Raw genomic sequence first — 15,216 nt, 5'->3', positions numbered from 1 at the left:
AGACCACCGATCTCTTTCTCCCCTCCCTCTGGAGAATGCTGCCTCAGAATTTCCTCATCAAAGGCCAAGTCTCTGGGAATGGCCCACCAAGCAACACCCCAAGCCGGCCCTCTCTCGTCAGGTCCGTCCCCCAGCCGGGGAGCTGGCACGTTTGATTCCTGATTTCCAGCAATCAAAGCCCACTCCTGTGCTGTGAGCCAGGACCCACAAAGGCAGCTTCAAAGGATCTGCATATTCATGGTAAACTCCCTCCTCGGATTGAAAATGTATTCCACAGTCGCAATCACGGGCGCCCTCCTAGCAGCTCGCCCACTGGCAACTCGTCTGAGCCATAATGACTTCTCATTAGTGCAGGTGGGATCTGAGCTGTCCCAGAGGCTCACACTAACAGGGGTGGGGGACCGGGCACAGATGCCGGGGGTGGGTGATGTGTCCATGGAGAGGGTGTCTCCGTCCTCACTGTTCCCCCAATGCTGTGTATGGGCAACGGCAACACAGACCGTCACCTGACAGTGTGTTTTTAGGATTTTCTATTGTTCTTTGCTTTTCAAGTAGGAGAAGCGGTCTGGAGCGGGGAGAGACCCCAGCAGGTCTGCCACACTTCCTGGTCTTCTGGCTGAGAGGGCCATGATGAGAAGTGTAGCTGTCTTTATATTACTCAGAGGTGCAGCTGAAGCACGTTCCACGGCCACAAACGCCGGAGCATCCCACCCAGACCTCCCCGGAAAGGGGGCAGACATGCCTATGTGTGGGCTTCTGTCAGGGAAGAGGGCAGCACAGAAGATCAAAGAGAGGCATCCTGTCCTCCCAGCAACGGGTGGGACCTGCCGGAACTTCGGGAAGCCGGATTCCCGAAACCTTCTGGAAGACACTGCATCCCTGAATTCTTGGTTTGCAAGGGTGACTCACAAAAGCCACTTGTCCACCCTCCTGCGTCTGGTGAGAGCCACACTCGAGTCATTCCAGGAAATCAGGCCCTTGGAAAGCTGAGTTTGTATCAGCTTTGGCAAACAAAATATGGCTGTCGGTTCACAATGTTTTTTATTCGCCCACTCCTGGCCAGCTCTGCCAGTCTCCATGGGAACAGAGTTAAATAGATCCATGGTCCAGGAAAAGGTGGCTCAGGGCTGGTTTCTATGAAAAGTTCACATGACAATAACCCTGTGTATTTTGGAAGTGGGGATTGGGGGAGGGGCAAGAGGAGTAATTAATTGACTCCAAGCCCCAGAGTTCAGAATGAATCAAAAATTTGAAGACTAATTCCAGTAAGTGACTTAATGTGGTGAATAGAAACTGAGTGTTTTGAGTGAGGAAGGTGAAAGTCCCACAGTGCTCTCAGCTCTGTGCCAGTTTGCCCCATCTGGAAGCTGGTACCCACGTTGGGCCTTATGTTTTAATAGAGCCCCAGACAAACCAAAAAGCATTCGTGGTGAAAGATTTGTCACCTGTGTCGCGTTGGGAACAGCTATGGGCCACTGTTTGGGGGAGGAAAAAAATCAGAGGGGCAGAACAACTCAAGCACTAGACAGTGATTACTGACTGCAGTTTTTGCCTTTCCCAAAAGACTAGGAGCTCTGGAAGGAACCATGACTTATTTATCTCGCATTTCTAGCCCTTGACACGAAGTAGGTGCTCAAAAAGTTTTTATGCTAAGTTTCAGAAGAGGATGAATAAATGAAGGGAAGTCAAGCTATTTTTAAATATTTGAAGAGCTGGTAAAAAGAGAGAAAGCTGATTATCCTGGGTTGCTTACTGGGGCAGGACTAGGAGGCAGGTTTTGACTCAGTGCCTGGAAGATTCTGGAATGTGTTCCTGGGCGGAGGGCACGGTGAATCTCCCAGCCCAGGACATGTGCAAGGAGAGGCTGTGTGGCTGTTTCCCTCAGGGATGCTGTGGAGAACATTCTTGCACTGGGTTGGAAGATTAGACCAGAGGCCTCAGAGTTTCCTCCAGCATGTTCTGGGCAATTCTGCAGAGTGGAAAGACCAGGGACTTTGAAAACAGCTAGACCCAGACTCAGTGCTCAAGCCTGGAACTAACTAGCTGAATGGATGAGGAACATGCCTTTCTCAGTTTCTTTACTTGTAAGATGGAGAGAATAGCTTTTATGCATGGTTGATAAAAAGATGAGAAATTTTAAGTACACCCAGCACAGTGCATCTTGTAGGAGACACCCAATAAATGATAGCCATTCTTATTCTGTCAGCAGAGCCAGCTTTCTGTCTAACCATATGCAAGCAGAAGAGAGTGCTATGCAAATCTAGTTTTCAATAATCCTTGAGCTTAGCCAGACCAAATGTTGAGGGGTTACCATCCTCATTGCACAGAGGAAGAAAGCTGAGGTACCCTGTTGCGATATACAGTGAGCCAATGGAAAAGTTTCAATTTTCATCTTTAGCTAGAGATAACCCCCTCAACAGACACTACCCGGCCTCACCCCTCCCTCTCCCGAAGGCTTAATTAGAGCCTGTTAAGCCATTTCTGATTCTCAGATGAAAGGTGTGCTCATCTTATTACAGTCCTAACAAAGTCGCTGGGGGCCTGCTTGGAACCTCTGATCTTTAAACCAAGTTAAAATGAAGGAGATTAAGGGCCCGCTAAGGCTGTGCTTCTTTTCCCTCGCCTCTTTCAAATTATGATTTCTCGCAAATTAGGAAGGGAGATTATACTATTCCAATACCACCCAGGACATCTTTTGTGGGATGGGGAAGGAGAATATGGGGTGGAGATGAGATAACTCACACTGGGGGCAAAAACTGGGGGCTGGAGCTAGTGAACCTGGTCCAGGTTTGGAAGTGTCACTTACAGGACACTATAGGGGACATTTTCCCCCAAACAGGCTCCAGTGGAAGCTCGAGTTCCAAGATGGAAAACCTCTCCAAACAGAATCAAAACAGTAATTTTTTTGAATGGTAAAAAAAAAACCAAAACCCTAAATTCTAAAAAACTATTTTTAAAATGGTAATAATCCCTTAATCAGCCACTGGCAGGGAATATGGTATTTGGTTCAGACATTTTACCATTACAACCCACTGGGTCCCTGCATGCTTTCTAAATAGTCAGACCCAGCTCTTAATAGTCACTCGCCCAGACAGGAAGAGAAAGAAAAAAACCAAATCCAAATGAGAAGATACCATGACTAAAGAAAGCCCAGCCCAGCAGGAACTCTGTCCTGGTTTGCAGCAGGTGGCAGCAAGGTAAAGTGTTTTGATTTGGGGGCTTAGGGATTCCAGGAAAGAGAAAAGCCAGGAGGGGGAGACCCATGAGCATGGGCTTGGGAGTTGGACAAGCCTGAGTGTGAATTCCAGCTCTGCCCAGAGTCCTTGCTACTTGTGGGTTTGGGCCAAGTTATCTACGATCCTTGAGCTTCCGTTTCCTCACTTGTGAAATGGGAGTTTATCTACTTTGAAGGGCTGTCCTCCAGATCAGAAGGGACCTGTGCAAAGTACCCATGTAGCTTCTGCTACACAACAGGTCCTCGAGAGATGCTCCTTGTCACTCTCCCCTCCCCTGCCAGCATCACCTTGGACGGAATTGGGAGAATATTAGAGAGTGAGACTGACATTCCTCCTACCCTGGAACAGAAGCCCAATTAATTATCAGTCCCCAAACCATTTCTTCATCCTGTGATAAGCAGGGGAAGGACAGCTGTCAAGAGACAAAGATTGGGTTGGTGATTGGGATGGGACCTGGGGACCAGAGCTGCAAAGCTATATCTGCGTCCATGATGCATCTTGCAGGGTTCTCACTGCTACTCACGGCACGTGAGCCAGACAGGAAAGCAGCGGTATGGCCACCAGATTTGTTGAAGAAACATGGGTAGTAAAGAGGATGATTGTGATTGACTTTATAAGTCCAATCAAGGAGGTGTGCCCCTGAGGGTAGTTGAAGGTCAAAAACATCATCCTCTTTCATGGTCACTTCTGTAGCAGATTCCATTCAACATTAGCTCAAAAAGATGGGGGTGGGATGCAGGAAGGTCAAGAAAAAATTCTCTGCATAGAGGCTGCAGTACGTCTTTGTCAAAGGGCAGCCTGTGGACCACCGGCATGATAATCATCTATCTGAGTGCTAGTTAAGAAGATGCAGATTCCTGGAACGCACCCCGTTTTACTAACTCAATTTACAGCTGTAGGGCTCAGGAAAGTACATTTTAAGACAAGCACCACTGGTCATGCTTGTGCACACCTGGGTCTGAGAAGCCCTACCCTCTATAGGTGCTGCAGAAGAAGGGGCAGCAGCTGTTGTGTAGGATGTCTCCAAGCAGAACCCCTTGCTGGACTGGGGTGGGGCTGAGGGATGGGTGCTGGTGGCTGGCGATGCTACTTCCTAATGACTCAGGCGGTCCTGCAGCCCGGCAGCTGGGAAAACCAGCCTGAGTGGCGGCTGGTGGAGAAGCCCAGGTAAGGTGAAGAGGTACTCCGAGCTTAACGAGCTGTTCTTCAAGTAGAGGGTGGGATCGGAGCGGCCAGCCAACTCTGTCACCGCAGGTGTTGCCTGAGGGAAGTGGGCTCTTTCCAGGGAGCATCTCAAAGCAGGGCTGAAGGCCAAGGGGTGTTTTTCAAAGCCTGAGCTCAGGCTTTCTAGGGAGGTGGTCTGGGCTTGGCATTGTTCCCCTAACTACTGCTTCTCCCCATTCTTCTCTCATCCCTTCCTTTTCCTGACCCTGTTTCACTTTTCCTGTAGCACTTACCTCTACTGATGTATTATATAGTATTTGTTTGCCTGCTGTCTGTCCCCTATTAGAATACAGGCTCCACGGAAGCAGACACTAAGCCCATTTTTCACCTCTGTCTAGAAGACAGCCTGGCACATTACAGGCACTCAGAATATATATATTGAAAAAATGAATAAATGTTCTTTACTTCACATCCCCCACTGGGACTCAGGAAGTCTGCCTGACAATTTTCCTACAGGCAGGCGGCTTCCTTTGTTCCGAGAATTATGAGCCCGAGGGCATGATTTGAGTTTAATAACCCAAAGTGCACTTATTTTTTCCTTCCGTCTCTCTCGCCAGAGTGTGGGCTGCCTCGGTGCGGGGACTGTGCCTTTTCGGTTTTGTTTCCTGAATGCCCAGCACAGTGCCTGACTCATAGGAAGGGGTCAGTACATGATTTGTTACATACATGAAACGACCATTTTGTGATCCTCCATCCCATAGATTCTGGCTGCCTACCTAACTCCCACCCCATTTGGGAAGTTATGAAAAAAAGGTTGCTGATGTCATTGCTTAAAGATCACGTAGCTCCGGCCCTGAGCTACGAGGAGTCGTTAACATAGCTCCTCTCTCGGTCTGGGACTCCTGTCTTTTACTTTCTCATCTTCCAAGAAGGGTGACCTGGCCTCGTGGCCCAGCATAATCACTGTCCTACTATAAGGAACTCCACTGGCCCCCGTGAGAAGGGCTGAATTGGAGCCTTTCAGGCACGAGGACCGAGGGGAAGGATGCAGATGTGACGGCCCTCCCAGCGCAGCCCAGGGTATCACCCGGATCCCCTTGGGTGCCTGATGTTGCAGCCGTTCCTGGGCCTTCTGCTAGGTCTACCCAATCAGATTCTTGTGGGGTGGAGTCTAAAAAATCTGCCTTTTTAACAAATTACCAAGGTTAGTCTGATGCACAATTTGTCATAATGGTTAAGAACTTGGGCTTTAGAATCAGAGGTACTTGAGTTCAAAACCAACTGCCATTACTACATTGTTCAAGGCCAAGTCAGTCTCCTGGAGCCTCAATTTCCTCACTTGTAAAATGGGGATTAATAAAAAGTAACTACTTTGTAGGATTAAATGAGAAAATACAAATGACACACTTCTTGTGGTAAATGGCCCATGGTAAGAGCTTAATAAATGAAAGCCCCTATGATAATGATGATGGTGGTGGTGAAGATGATGGTGGTGTTGTTGGTGGTGGTAGCGGTGGTGGTGATGGTGATGGTGGTGGTGAAGATGATGATGATGGTGGTGGGAGTGGGGGTGGTGAAGATGATGGTGATGGTGATGGTGGTGATGGTGGTGGTGGTGGTGAAGATGATGGTGATGGTGGTGGTGGTGGTAAAGAAGATGATGATGATCCTTCATAATCCCTGAAAAGGTGATTCTGTGACCCCTTCAGTGGTACGTTTCCTTGGTCAGCCACTCTGAGAGGCAGCAGGCTCTTCAGTATGTCTGCTTCCTGCGCTAATTAGTGCATCCTTTCCTACTTCTAAGGCTCTTTAAGGTTGGAGAAAGGATACACTAAGAATAAAGAGTTGATTATTAGAGTGATGGGGAGGTTGGAAGACCTTCAGAGAGGCACTTGGAGTGACTGCCAGAATCCCTGTTTCCTCTGATGTAAGAGAATCAGAGGAAAGGAGAGTGAGAAGGTTAATGGAGGAGAATGAGAAAGGAAGAGGGTGTTGAAAGGAGCTCCAGGGGACAAAGCATCCTGAGCTGGCGGAGGAGACAGGGGGCAGCCAGGAGGGGGGAGGTGTGGTTGGCATGGCAGAAGGGCGTGGGTGGGCCGGTCAGAAAAGAGCTGACAGAAGAGAACTGAACGCCGAAGGGATTCCTCAGCCCGATGGGATCTGATCTGTACGTGACGGGCAAGCAACCTGGAATCTAACCCTGGTTCCAGGATTAGGGCGAGATTCAGGGAGTAGAATAATCCAAAGAGTGGAAAGACCTGGGAATTCCCTCCTTATACGATGCTCCCTTGTCTCGCCTCTCCCCACATAAGGCACGGCTGCCTCTCTCTTGGCATTTTGCTGGGGCTGCGGCCCCTGACCCACACTGGCTGATCCTGGTGCAGGAAGGGGGAAGCCAGGACTTGCCAGGAGCCTTGCACTGGACACAGCCCGCTGCTCCTGGGGACATCTGAGAGCAGGAGGCCATCCTGAGTGCCAAGGAGAAGTGGGCTGGGGACAGAGAAAGGAACAAGGAGGAGGGATCTGCCACCACAGCGGCATGGCTAGGCTTACCTGCCGGAAACCATTCCTTGTGAACTGTAAGATTTTCAAGGCATAGTTGGACCTCTGGCCTTTGCTGTTGAATTCAATGTGGCCGGTGAGACCTTCCAATTCTACCTGTCCAAGAGAGAGTGAGTTACAGCACCAAATAGGCCCCACCTTCCATGTGGCCCCACGCAAGCATTCCACCATGCTGGCTAAGGATGCCCAGGAGAAGGGAAGCCATCAGGATCCACTCTCCTGTCCACCTCTCAGCCACAGGATCTTCAGACTATGCAAGTGATGTCTCTGGAACCAATTCAGACTTGGCCGGGGCTAGAGGAGGAAAGGATGCCCCGCACCCAGTGACCTCACAGCTGCTGCATAAACCGACTTGATGCTGAGATGCTAGCTTGAGCTCAGATCCCCCTGAGCTCCTCCTCTAGGCCCTTGGCTGTGAATAGCATTTACCCTCCTTGGGCAGCTACTCACCCACCTCCAAGCTGCGGGATAACCTGACTCTAACTGCAAAATCCTAGCCGCTCTCCCCCAGGCTCCTCTGACAGGAGATGGCCTCTTCGTGGGCTAGAATCACGTCCATCCCACCAGAGGTGGCTTGGCTGGGAGAACCCTGGGGGAACCCAGCATCAGGCCAGAAGTGTTGAGCCTGCAACTCCCTGAGGGGCCACAGTCTATGACAGCATCACCCATCTCTCTCCACTTGTGCAGAGCTTTGCAGGGACCACCTCTGAGCCAAGGGGTCAATTTCCAAGCCTGGAATCCAGAGACCCCCTAACAGTCTAAGGCTCAAAGCCCATTGCCCTGTAAACAAACTTGCCATGGGTTCTCGGTGGCTTTTAGGGATTAGGGAACAACAGTAACCAATGAGCCCCTCAATGGGGTCACCACAGATCGCTGTTTTACCTGGGGCTGTGATGTACTGGGGAGGTCTGGAGGTGAGGGGCCTTGAACAGTGGTCCCTCCCACCCCCTGCAGGCTGGGCATGGCCCGCAGGGCCCCCAGCACCCCTCACCATGCGCAGGTAGTTCATGAGGCTGGTGCCGTGCTGCCAGATCTGGGCTGAGCCACAGGACAGGGGCTTCACGCCGATCTCCTGGCTGCGGTTCAGCTCCTGCACCGCCATCACCACAGCGTAGACGGCGTCAAACAGCAGGGCGGAGGACAGCTGGGAGGGGGCAGAGAGACGAAGTGACAGGTGTAAAGGAAGGAAAGGGAAAGGAGGAAGAAAGGAGAAGAGGAGGAAGAAAGAAAAGCAAAACAAAGACGTAAAGGCGTGTCCCTGATGCCCTGGGCCCACCTCCTGCCTCTGGGGTCCACTTCCCCTAAGAGTCCAGTGTTGGCCCAAGGTGACAATGGTGGCCAAGGCTTCTCTGAAATTGGACCATCAAGCCAACTCCTTGGGCCCCAAATGATTTCAAGGGTATCCTATTCTCTCTCTTCTACAGGGAAGTACCATCTTCCACTGATCTGAGAAGCCCCAAGGAAGGGGCAGGGTGCTTATCTCAGGAGGTGGAAGGAACCCTACCCTCAGATTTGCCCATTCTGCAAGGCTCAGTTGAAGGTCACTTCCTCCTGGAAGACCCCCTTGATATTGTTTCTTCCTAAATGTACCTACTATTACGGTCTACTTTGTACTATTCAATATGATGAGCATATATGAAGCATATGGTGAGTTCAAAGCCCAGCAGTAAGCAAGACCCTATTCCTGTGATAGATTAGAGTGGAACTGGGGAGGGGAGATGGGGAGATAGGACACAAATACAGGTAACGTGAAACTGAGTGACACGGGCCAAAAGGTCTGTTGGGGGGTCCAAAGAGAAGATACCTTAACTGGTTGGGTGATCAAGAAAATGTTTCTTGGAGGATTTAGCATTGGAACTGAGCACTGAAGGATTTGGTAGGAAAGACATTGGATCTGGGGGTGGGGAGAAGCTGGGAAGAGGAGAAAGGTATTCCAGAGGCGGAACTGCGGGGCCAAAGACAAAGTGTGGGGGAGGGTGGAGCACACATGGGGGGAGGAGGGCAGAAAGCAATAAACCAGAAGTGAGGTGGGGAGAGTGCTGTGAGGGCCTTAAAGGCAGGGGAAGGGCGAGTGCAGCTGTTTGTCCATATTTTCACCTCCCTGTGAAACGGCCAGCGCTTAGGGCAGGAACACACAGGACCTCAATCTCTATCTCCTGCATCTCGTCTAGAGCCAGGACCCTGCGTACAGGAAGCCCCCAAGACGTATTTCTTGAACTGAATTAAATGTTGAGTGATATCTGCCCACAAGGCTCAGCCTGAACATACACCCGGTTAACCGGATGTTTGCAAGCTTTGGGGAGGGGAAGGTTGGGGTGTTTGGGAGGAGGTGGTAGGAGCAGAAGAACAGAAGATGCCTGTCCTTGGGGAATGTGACATCTGAGGAGGGGGCCACACTCTTCTGTGTTAATGACAAGAGAACCTACCCAGTGTGAATGACTACGGGGCCTACACTGTACGGGGCCCTGAGGGGAGGCCCAGGAAGGCATGCAGAGGCCTCCTCGTGGGAGGTGTGATGTTGGGCTCTGGAATTCAACCCTCGGTCCCAGTGCAAAGCAAATTCCTCACTGAACTCTGACATCCCACTGCGGGCAATCAGCACCGTCCCTTCAGAGCCTAACCCGTCAAGAACATTCTCCATGTGGCATCTTACAACCTCCCTCCTAGCTGGCCGGGCCCTGGGACACCGGTCCGTCCAAGGCTGGAGGCAGAGGGACCCGCTTGTGACCTCTTGGATCTTTTTCAAGCTCTCCAGACACAGTGTAAGCAGCCTGAGTCAGGGAGGTGCAGGAGAAAGGGCTCAAAACTCAGAACACCGAACCCCGAGTCTAGCGCCCAGGCCTCTCTGACGTGCTGAGTGACGAAACCTCGGGGGCAGCAAATTTCCTGCACACAAGAGGTAGCATCCCTGCCTCACAGGCCAGTGAAAGCGCCCTCTAAACTGCCAGTCTCAGGGGTCACCACACCCGAGGGCGGGGCGATGCACCCCAGGTGCCCACGGGCATCAGCAGGGGCTCAGGAAGCCCATCCTGGCTGAGCTAGGACCCTGGGGAGTAGCAAGAACAGGGAGCGACGGGGCAGAAAACGGGCTGGGAAGAGGGATGTATTCCCCCACAGTTTTGCTCCATGTTGGGCAAAAAGGTCTGTCATGGGAACTGGGTGGGCTGACTTTGGATAAACTTTCTAGAAGGCAATTAGAGGGAAAAAGAGCAAAATAAAGTTCTCTGCCCCAATTCCAGTTCACTTGCACGCAAAATAGCCTGGCCAGTGTGTTCTTCCTTCCTCCCTCTCACCCTCTTTCCCTCTCTTGCTCCTTCTTTCCTTCCTTCCACCCGCCTCTGTCCTTTCTTCACGCATCTATTCAGCCCCTATGATCCAGCGGGTACTGCAGACCTCAGCACCTCCTGTTCTCCGCTGAGACATCCCACCGGGCGTGAGCCATTGCGTCCCCTCTGCCTTCGCTGGGTCTTCTGCCCTCCCAGCTCTATCAATCACCCCTCCTTTCTGGCCCAGTCCTGAAGCCACCTGTGGCCACCTGTGACCCGGAGACCAAGCAGGTAAGGGCACCTAAATCGCACGATCAGGGTCAGTGGAATCCTCTGTGGTCCCGCTGAGCCGTGAAAGCCAGCCACGTTCCTCCAAGTTCATCCAGCACCTTCCGCATCCTCTTCTCCATCCCACTGCCCTTCCCCTGGCAGCTGAGCTCCTCCTTCACTTGATTCGAGGCTCACCTGCGTGGCGCTGTATGCTTCTCAGCAAGCCTACAGCTGTCTTGTCCTTTGCACACAATTCATTTCCCCCTGAGCACAAGTGGCTCCTTTACGAATGGACCTCTCACATTTCCTTGCCAAAGGACATATGGAAATTATGAAGGTTACAGACTCTCCCTTTCCAGCTCGGACACACATCTACCTGAGGGAGAGGTAGCTACCCCTATTGACACTGCTTCTCCATCCTTCCGTTTGGCTATTTAAATGATGCCTTAAACTAATTTCTGTCTCCCTTGCCTCCCAGTTAATCTCTCCATCCTGAGATTCTCAAAATCACTCGTGTCGGAGCTGGAAGGGATCTTAGAAATCAACTAGTCCAACCCTGTCATTTTACAAATGAAGACAGGTCTTCAGCCAGGACAGGACTAGACTGGAAGCCCAGCACCCCTTTGTCCAGGATGGTTTCCACCCCTCTCTGCAGCACTCTTTCCCCCTCCCTTCCTGGCAAGGCTCCTCTGGAGAAGCCAGGGGATGTCATCGCTCTATCAGAATTATCCGTGCCTCGCCTCCCAGGACAGCATGGGGCAATCTTCCTGGATGCAGTTACCTTCTCAACAGCAGATGCGAGCCTGAGACTCTTGGGCCAGAGCTGGGCACGGGGAAGGGTGCCAGGCAGGCTTCTCTGCTACCCTGGGTTTAGTTATCACCCAGTTTGCCTCGTGGTCTGACTGGTTATTTGTCCTCAAGTTAGCCCTTCAGTTAAGAGCCACTTGGGGCCTCTACTAGAACAGGACTATAAGGGCAGGACAGAGGGGGCAGTGGAAGGTTACCACCAGCTGCCTCCCCAGCACCCACTCTCCCCTTCCTCCTAACAGAACCCCCATTTCCTGCAGGTGTCGTCCCCTCCCCCAATCAGCCATGTGCTTCTGAGGTCCCAGCCCCAGCTCCCAGGTGAGCCTGAGCGCTCCAAGAGTCATCCCATCTCCCCTGCCAATATGGGATTTGGGACTGGGCAGGTGGTCCAGGTCTGACGGATGAAACACGAACTGAGGCCTGGAGTGCGGGGCTCCAGAGAGGGGCTTCTCAGACGAGTTTCCTGTCTCTAGGAGAGGCTGTCCTTCCTGCTCCTCTGGACATTACCGGGTCTGGACATGACACCTGGACCTGCCGCAGCCATCCTGGCTCCATCCTGAGGATGAAGTTGACACCAAGGGCGCAGAGCAGAGATGCAAGGAACCTGGGTTTCCAACGACATCGCTCCAGGATCTGCCCTACCTCTGGACCTACTGTGACACATGATAACACACTTCCTTTTTGGTAAGAGACCGTTTCATTCCGGATTTCTGTTACTTGAATCTCAGAGCATCCTAACTGGTACCGAGGCCTTGGGGACCCCCTTTGTCTCCGGGCAGGCCCCCAGGAAGGCCTGGCCTTATCGCCTCTCTAACCCCCTTCTTCTTCTCTCGAGGCTGCGTGCTGGTCCCCGGAGACTTGCAGACACAGCTCACCGTACCATTCCTCACATCCTCCCACCAGGCCCCAAGCTCCTCCTGCCACACGGCTGCCGCTATGCCCACTCCGTCTGGGACGTGGTTTTCTTCGCTGATGCTCCCTTATTAGCAAATGATCCAGATGCTGGGAAATCGGCGTGTGTCTGTTTGCAGTGTTCTTTGGCATCTTGAACTCTGGGGCCTTCAAGATTCTTCGAGTGCTTCTAGTAATTACAGCTCCAGCAAAGGATGCTGGGGGTGGGAAGGAGGAAGCGGATGGAAGGAACATCATCAAGGTCCCTGTCTCCCCTCCAACTGTATCCTGCCTTCAGAGAGGTGACACAGCTGACGTGTCCCCAGTGTGCTCTGGGCTTCATGGGTCCTTTCTGCAGTTCAACTTGGGCTGCTTCGAGCTCCTGAAACCTCCTAAGTCCCGAACATCTTCTTTTTTTCTCAGCTCAGCCTCCTAAGGGTCCTCCGTAGATCACCAGCCGGCTCCTGGCACTCAGCCCAGGTCTCTCACTGGGATCCTCCAGTTGCGTCTCTGAAACCTTGTCTCCCATCCACACTCCTCCAGCTTATTCCCCCCACCCCGTCCACCGTTGCCAATGTCACCTCCGATGGTGTGAGAGCCTGTAATCTAATCTCTGCCTCATCAACTTTTCCATCTCACCGAGGGTCTCCATCCCAAAGCACCTTTTTGCTCTCCGAATTGCTTTCTTCCTCTACTATTATTTACTAATTTAGCTCTGGAAAGCATTTGGGGAAGAGTTCTGGTACCCAAATGGCGCTCCATCCATGTCTCCAGGGCTGGGCCTGTAGTGCCCACCATCCCTGCCCCTTCCCGTCGTCCATCCGCTTCCCTTTCACGAGCCCTCACTGTCTTTCTGTGGTTTCTGTTTCCCATCCGCATGTGTGTGCCTCTGGGTCTTGTCTCTGCTTCTCCTGTCCTGTCTCTTCTGAATATTAAATCCCCCAAATGACTCAACCCTCATTTAAAATCCTCTCCTTTCTTGGCTCCAAAATGTTGCTTGGCAAACACCCTCGATTCTCTTGTTTTTATATTTTCATTTGTTTCCTCATTGTTATCTTCTTTTGAGCTGTTTGTAAATTGTTCAGGGGAATGAAAGACTGTATAAATTAAGATGAATCAACCTGACTCAGGGAATAGCGGCTGAGTTTCTCCCCCACCCATCCAAATAAAAATAAGAATGCCTTCTAAACTCACACCTGTAACCCTCATCTTCCCCGATACCCCCCAGATCACTGGATTCCCAGAGTCCTCTTGGATGTCCGTGTGTCTCAGAACTTCTGTCGCTTAAACTCTGACCCCCAACATAATACCAGGACAGGAACCGTTAAAATCTCATGAAGTAGTTCTTACAATCTGGGTTTTATTCAATGAAATAAACACTTAATTACAAACAGCTGTTTTAGCCTAAATTCTAATTACTTAATCTAGCCATCTGTAATTTTAATGATTTTCCACAATTTTTGTTCTTTGCCGCGTGATGAATGGGATTGGCACGTGAAATTAGAGGGGATGTGTCTCCCTTCACGACGCTGCCTTCTGTCATTGTCATCACCTCTGGCAAGAAGCATGTCTGTGGCTCGCTGGCAGCCACCTGGCGGACACAGCCTCGTGGGCGCAGCGCTGAGCTTTTCCCTTTGGTGGTCACCCTTCGGTTCAGCCACTCCCCCTCTGTGCCCTTGGAAGTGGGCCCCCGTTCCAGCGAGCTGCAACTGGAATATCATGGGCCGACTGGGAAGATGAGGAAGACAGGGAGACACACTCCAGTTGGGAGGAAAAGAAATGAGACAGAAGAAAATACAAAGGAAACGTGGCATGTGGGAGAGAAAGAGGAACAGAAAGAGAAAGGAAGGAAGGAGGTTATGGTGACAGAGGAAAGTGGAAAGGGAAGAGTGAGGGGAGGAGATGAGAAGGAAAAGAGAATGGAACCGATGGAGCGAGGAGGGGAGAGGGGAGAGGACCTTGGAGGAAAGGGAGGGGGAGGAGAGCAGTCCCTCCGAGACAGGAGCGGTTGCAGCCTCTTTAGAAAGCTGGATGGGGCGACAAACCGGGCTGCGCTTTCCTGGAACTGATTCTTTCTCACCTGCCGGCTCCCCAGCAGATGAAAGAGCTGGGCTGTTTGTGCTGGGAATTTACGGGAAGAGGCACCGCTTTGCCAAAGGTAGATGCTGAAGCGAGAAGCCTCGAGGAAGATTCGTTGCTTCCAGGTGAGGAGTCGCTGTATCACCTTCCCTTCAGAGACCACAGAGACCATGGCTGGAAGGCTCTGTAAGCTCTAGTCCAGGCTTCCCTGTAGCACCGTCCTCTGGAGGCCCTCGGCAGGCCCCGGCTCTCCTCATTTCTCCTCAGTTTCTTCATTTGTCAAAAAGGGATGCACAACCGCTCTTGTCTGTTACTAGGGTGCCGTGAGGAGGAAGACGTCAGGGTGCGATAATTTCAAGCATCAGTGGTTCAGCATTCTGTCCGTTTCTTCACTCCTTGACTCTGAGTTTGTGAACGTGGCATTCTTTGGCCAACGAAATGAGGTGGAAGTCACAGTGTGCCTGTCCTGGGAGCCTAGGACTATGAGGTCTTGTGCATTTCCACTTGCTTTGCTGCTCTCCTGCCACCCCCATGAGCACATACCAGGCTAGCCTGCTGGGTCGGGAGAAAGATGAGAGGCACGTGGAGCAGAGCCATCCCAGCCTAGATCAGCCGACCCCCAGACATTGAGTGAGCTCAGCCGGATCAGCAGAGCTGCCTGCTGAGCCAGCGTAGACTAGCTGATCGCCAGCTGACCCTCAGATGCACGAGCTGCATAAACATTCATCGCTGTAAGCTGGTGAGATTTGAGGGTAGGTTGTTACACAGCATTTCTGTTGCAAAAGCTACCTGATGTATTTACTAATGCTTCTCCCAGTGTCTGGCAGGTGGGATGTTAAATAAACTCATTCAATGAATAACTGTGAATTGAGGATGGAAGCATATCCCATTTTACCTTCACAACAATCCTCTAACATGGTCAAGCATGATTGCCCACAATT

General features: G+C 51.6%; 1 protein-coding gene across 7 annotated transcripts in view; it reads right to left on the bottom strand.

Moving 5' to 3' along the window:
- The window catches only part of GRIK4 (glutamate ionotropic receptor kainate type subunit 4), a 446,784-nt gene that overhangs the window by 96,774 nt on the left and 334,794 nt on the right, over positions 1 to 15,216 (bottom strand). For all 7 annotated transcript variants that reach the window (XR_009564976.1, XM_060304197.1, XM_060304199.1 and 4 more), the window contains 2 exons: positions 7,954 to 8,106; positions 6,954 to 7,058 (listed from right to left, as the gene is read on the bottom strand). Coding sequence is in view for 6 of the 7 variants with exons in the window: in XM_060304197.1 (XP_060160180.1) it covers positions 6,954 to 7,058; positions 7,954 to 8,106 (258 nt within the window). In the remaining variant the exon portion in view is untranslated. The remainder of the gene's footprint in view (positions 1 to 6,953; positions 7,059 to 7,953; positions 8,107 to 15,216) is intronic.

The sequence above is a fragment of the Globicephala melas genome, chromosome 8 (assembly GCF_963455315.2).
Source record: "Globicephala melas chromosome 8, mGloMel1.2, whole genome shotgun sequence".
NCBI lineage: Eukaryota > Metazoa > Chordata > Mammalia > Artiodactyla > Delphinidae > Globicephala > Globicephala melas.
This window is presented reverse-complemented; position numbering and strand designations above follow the sequence as displayed.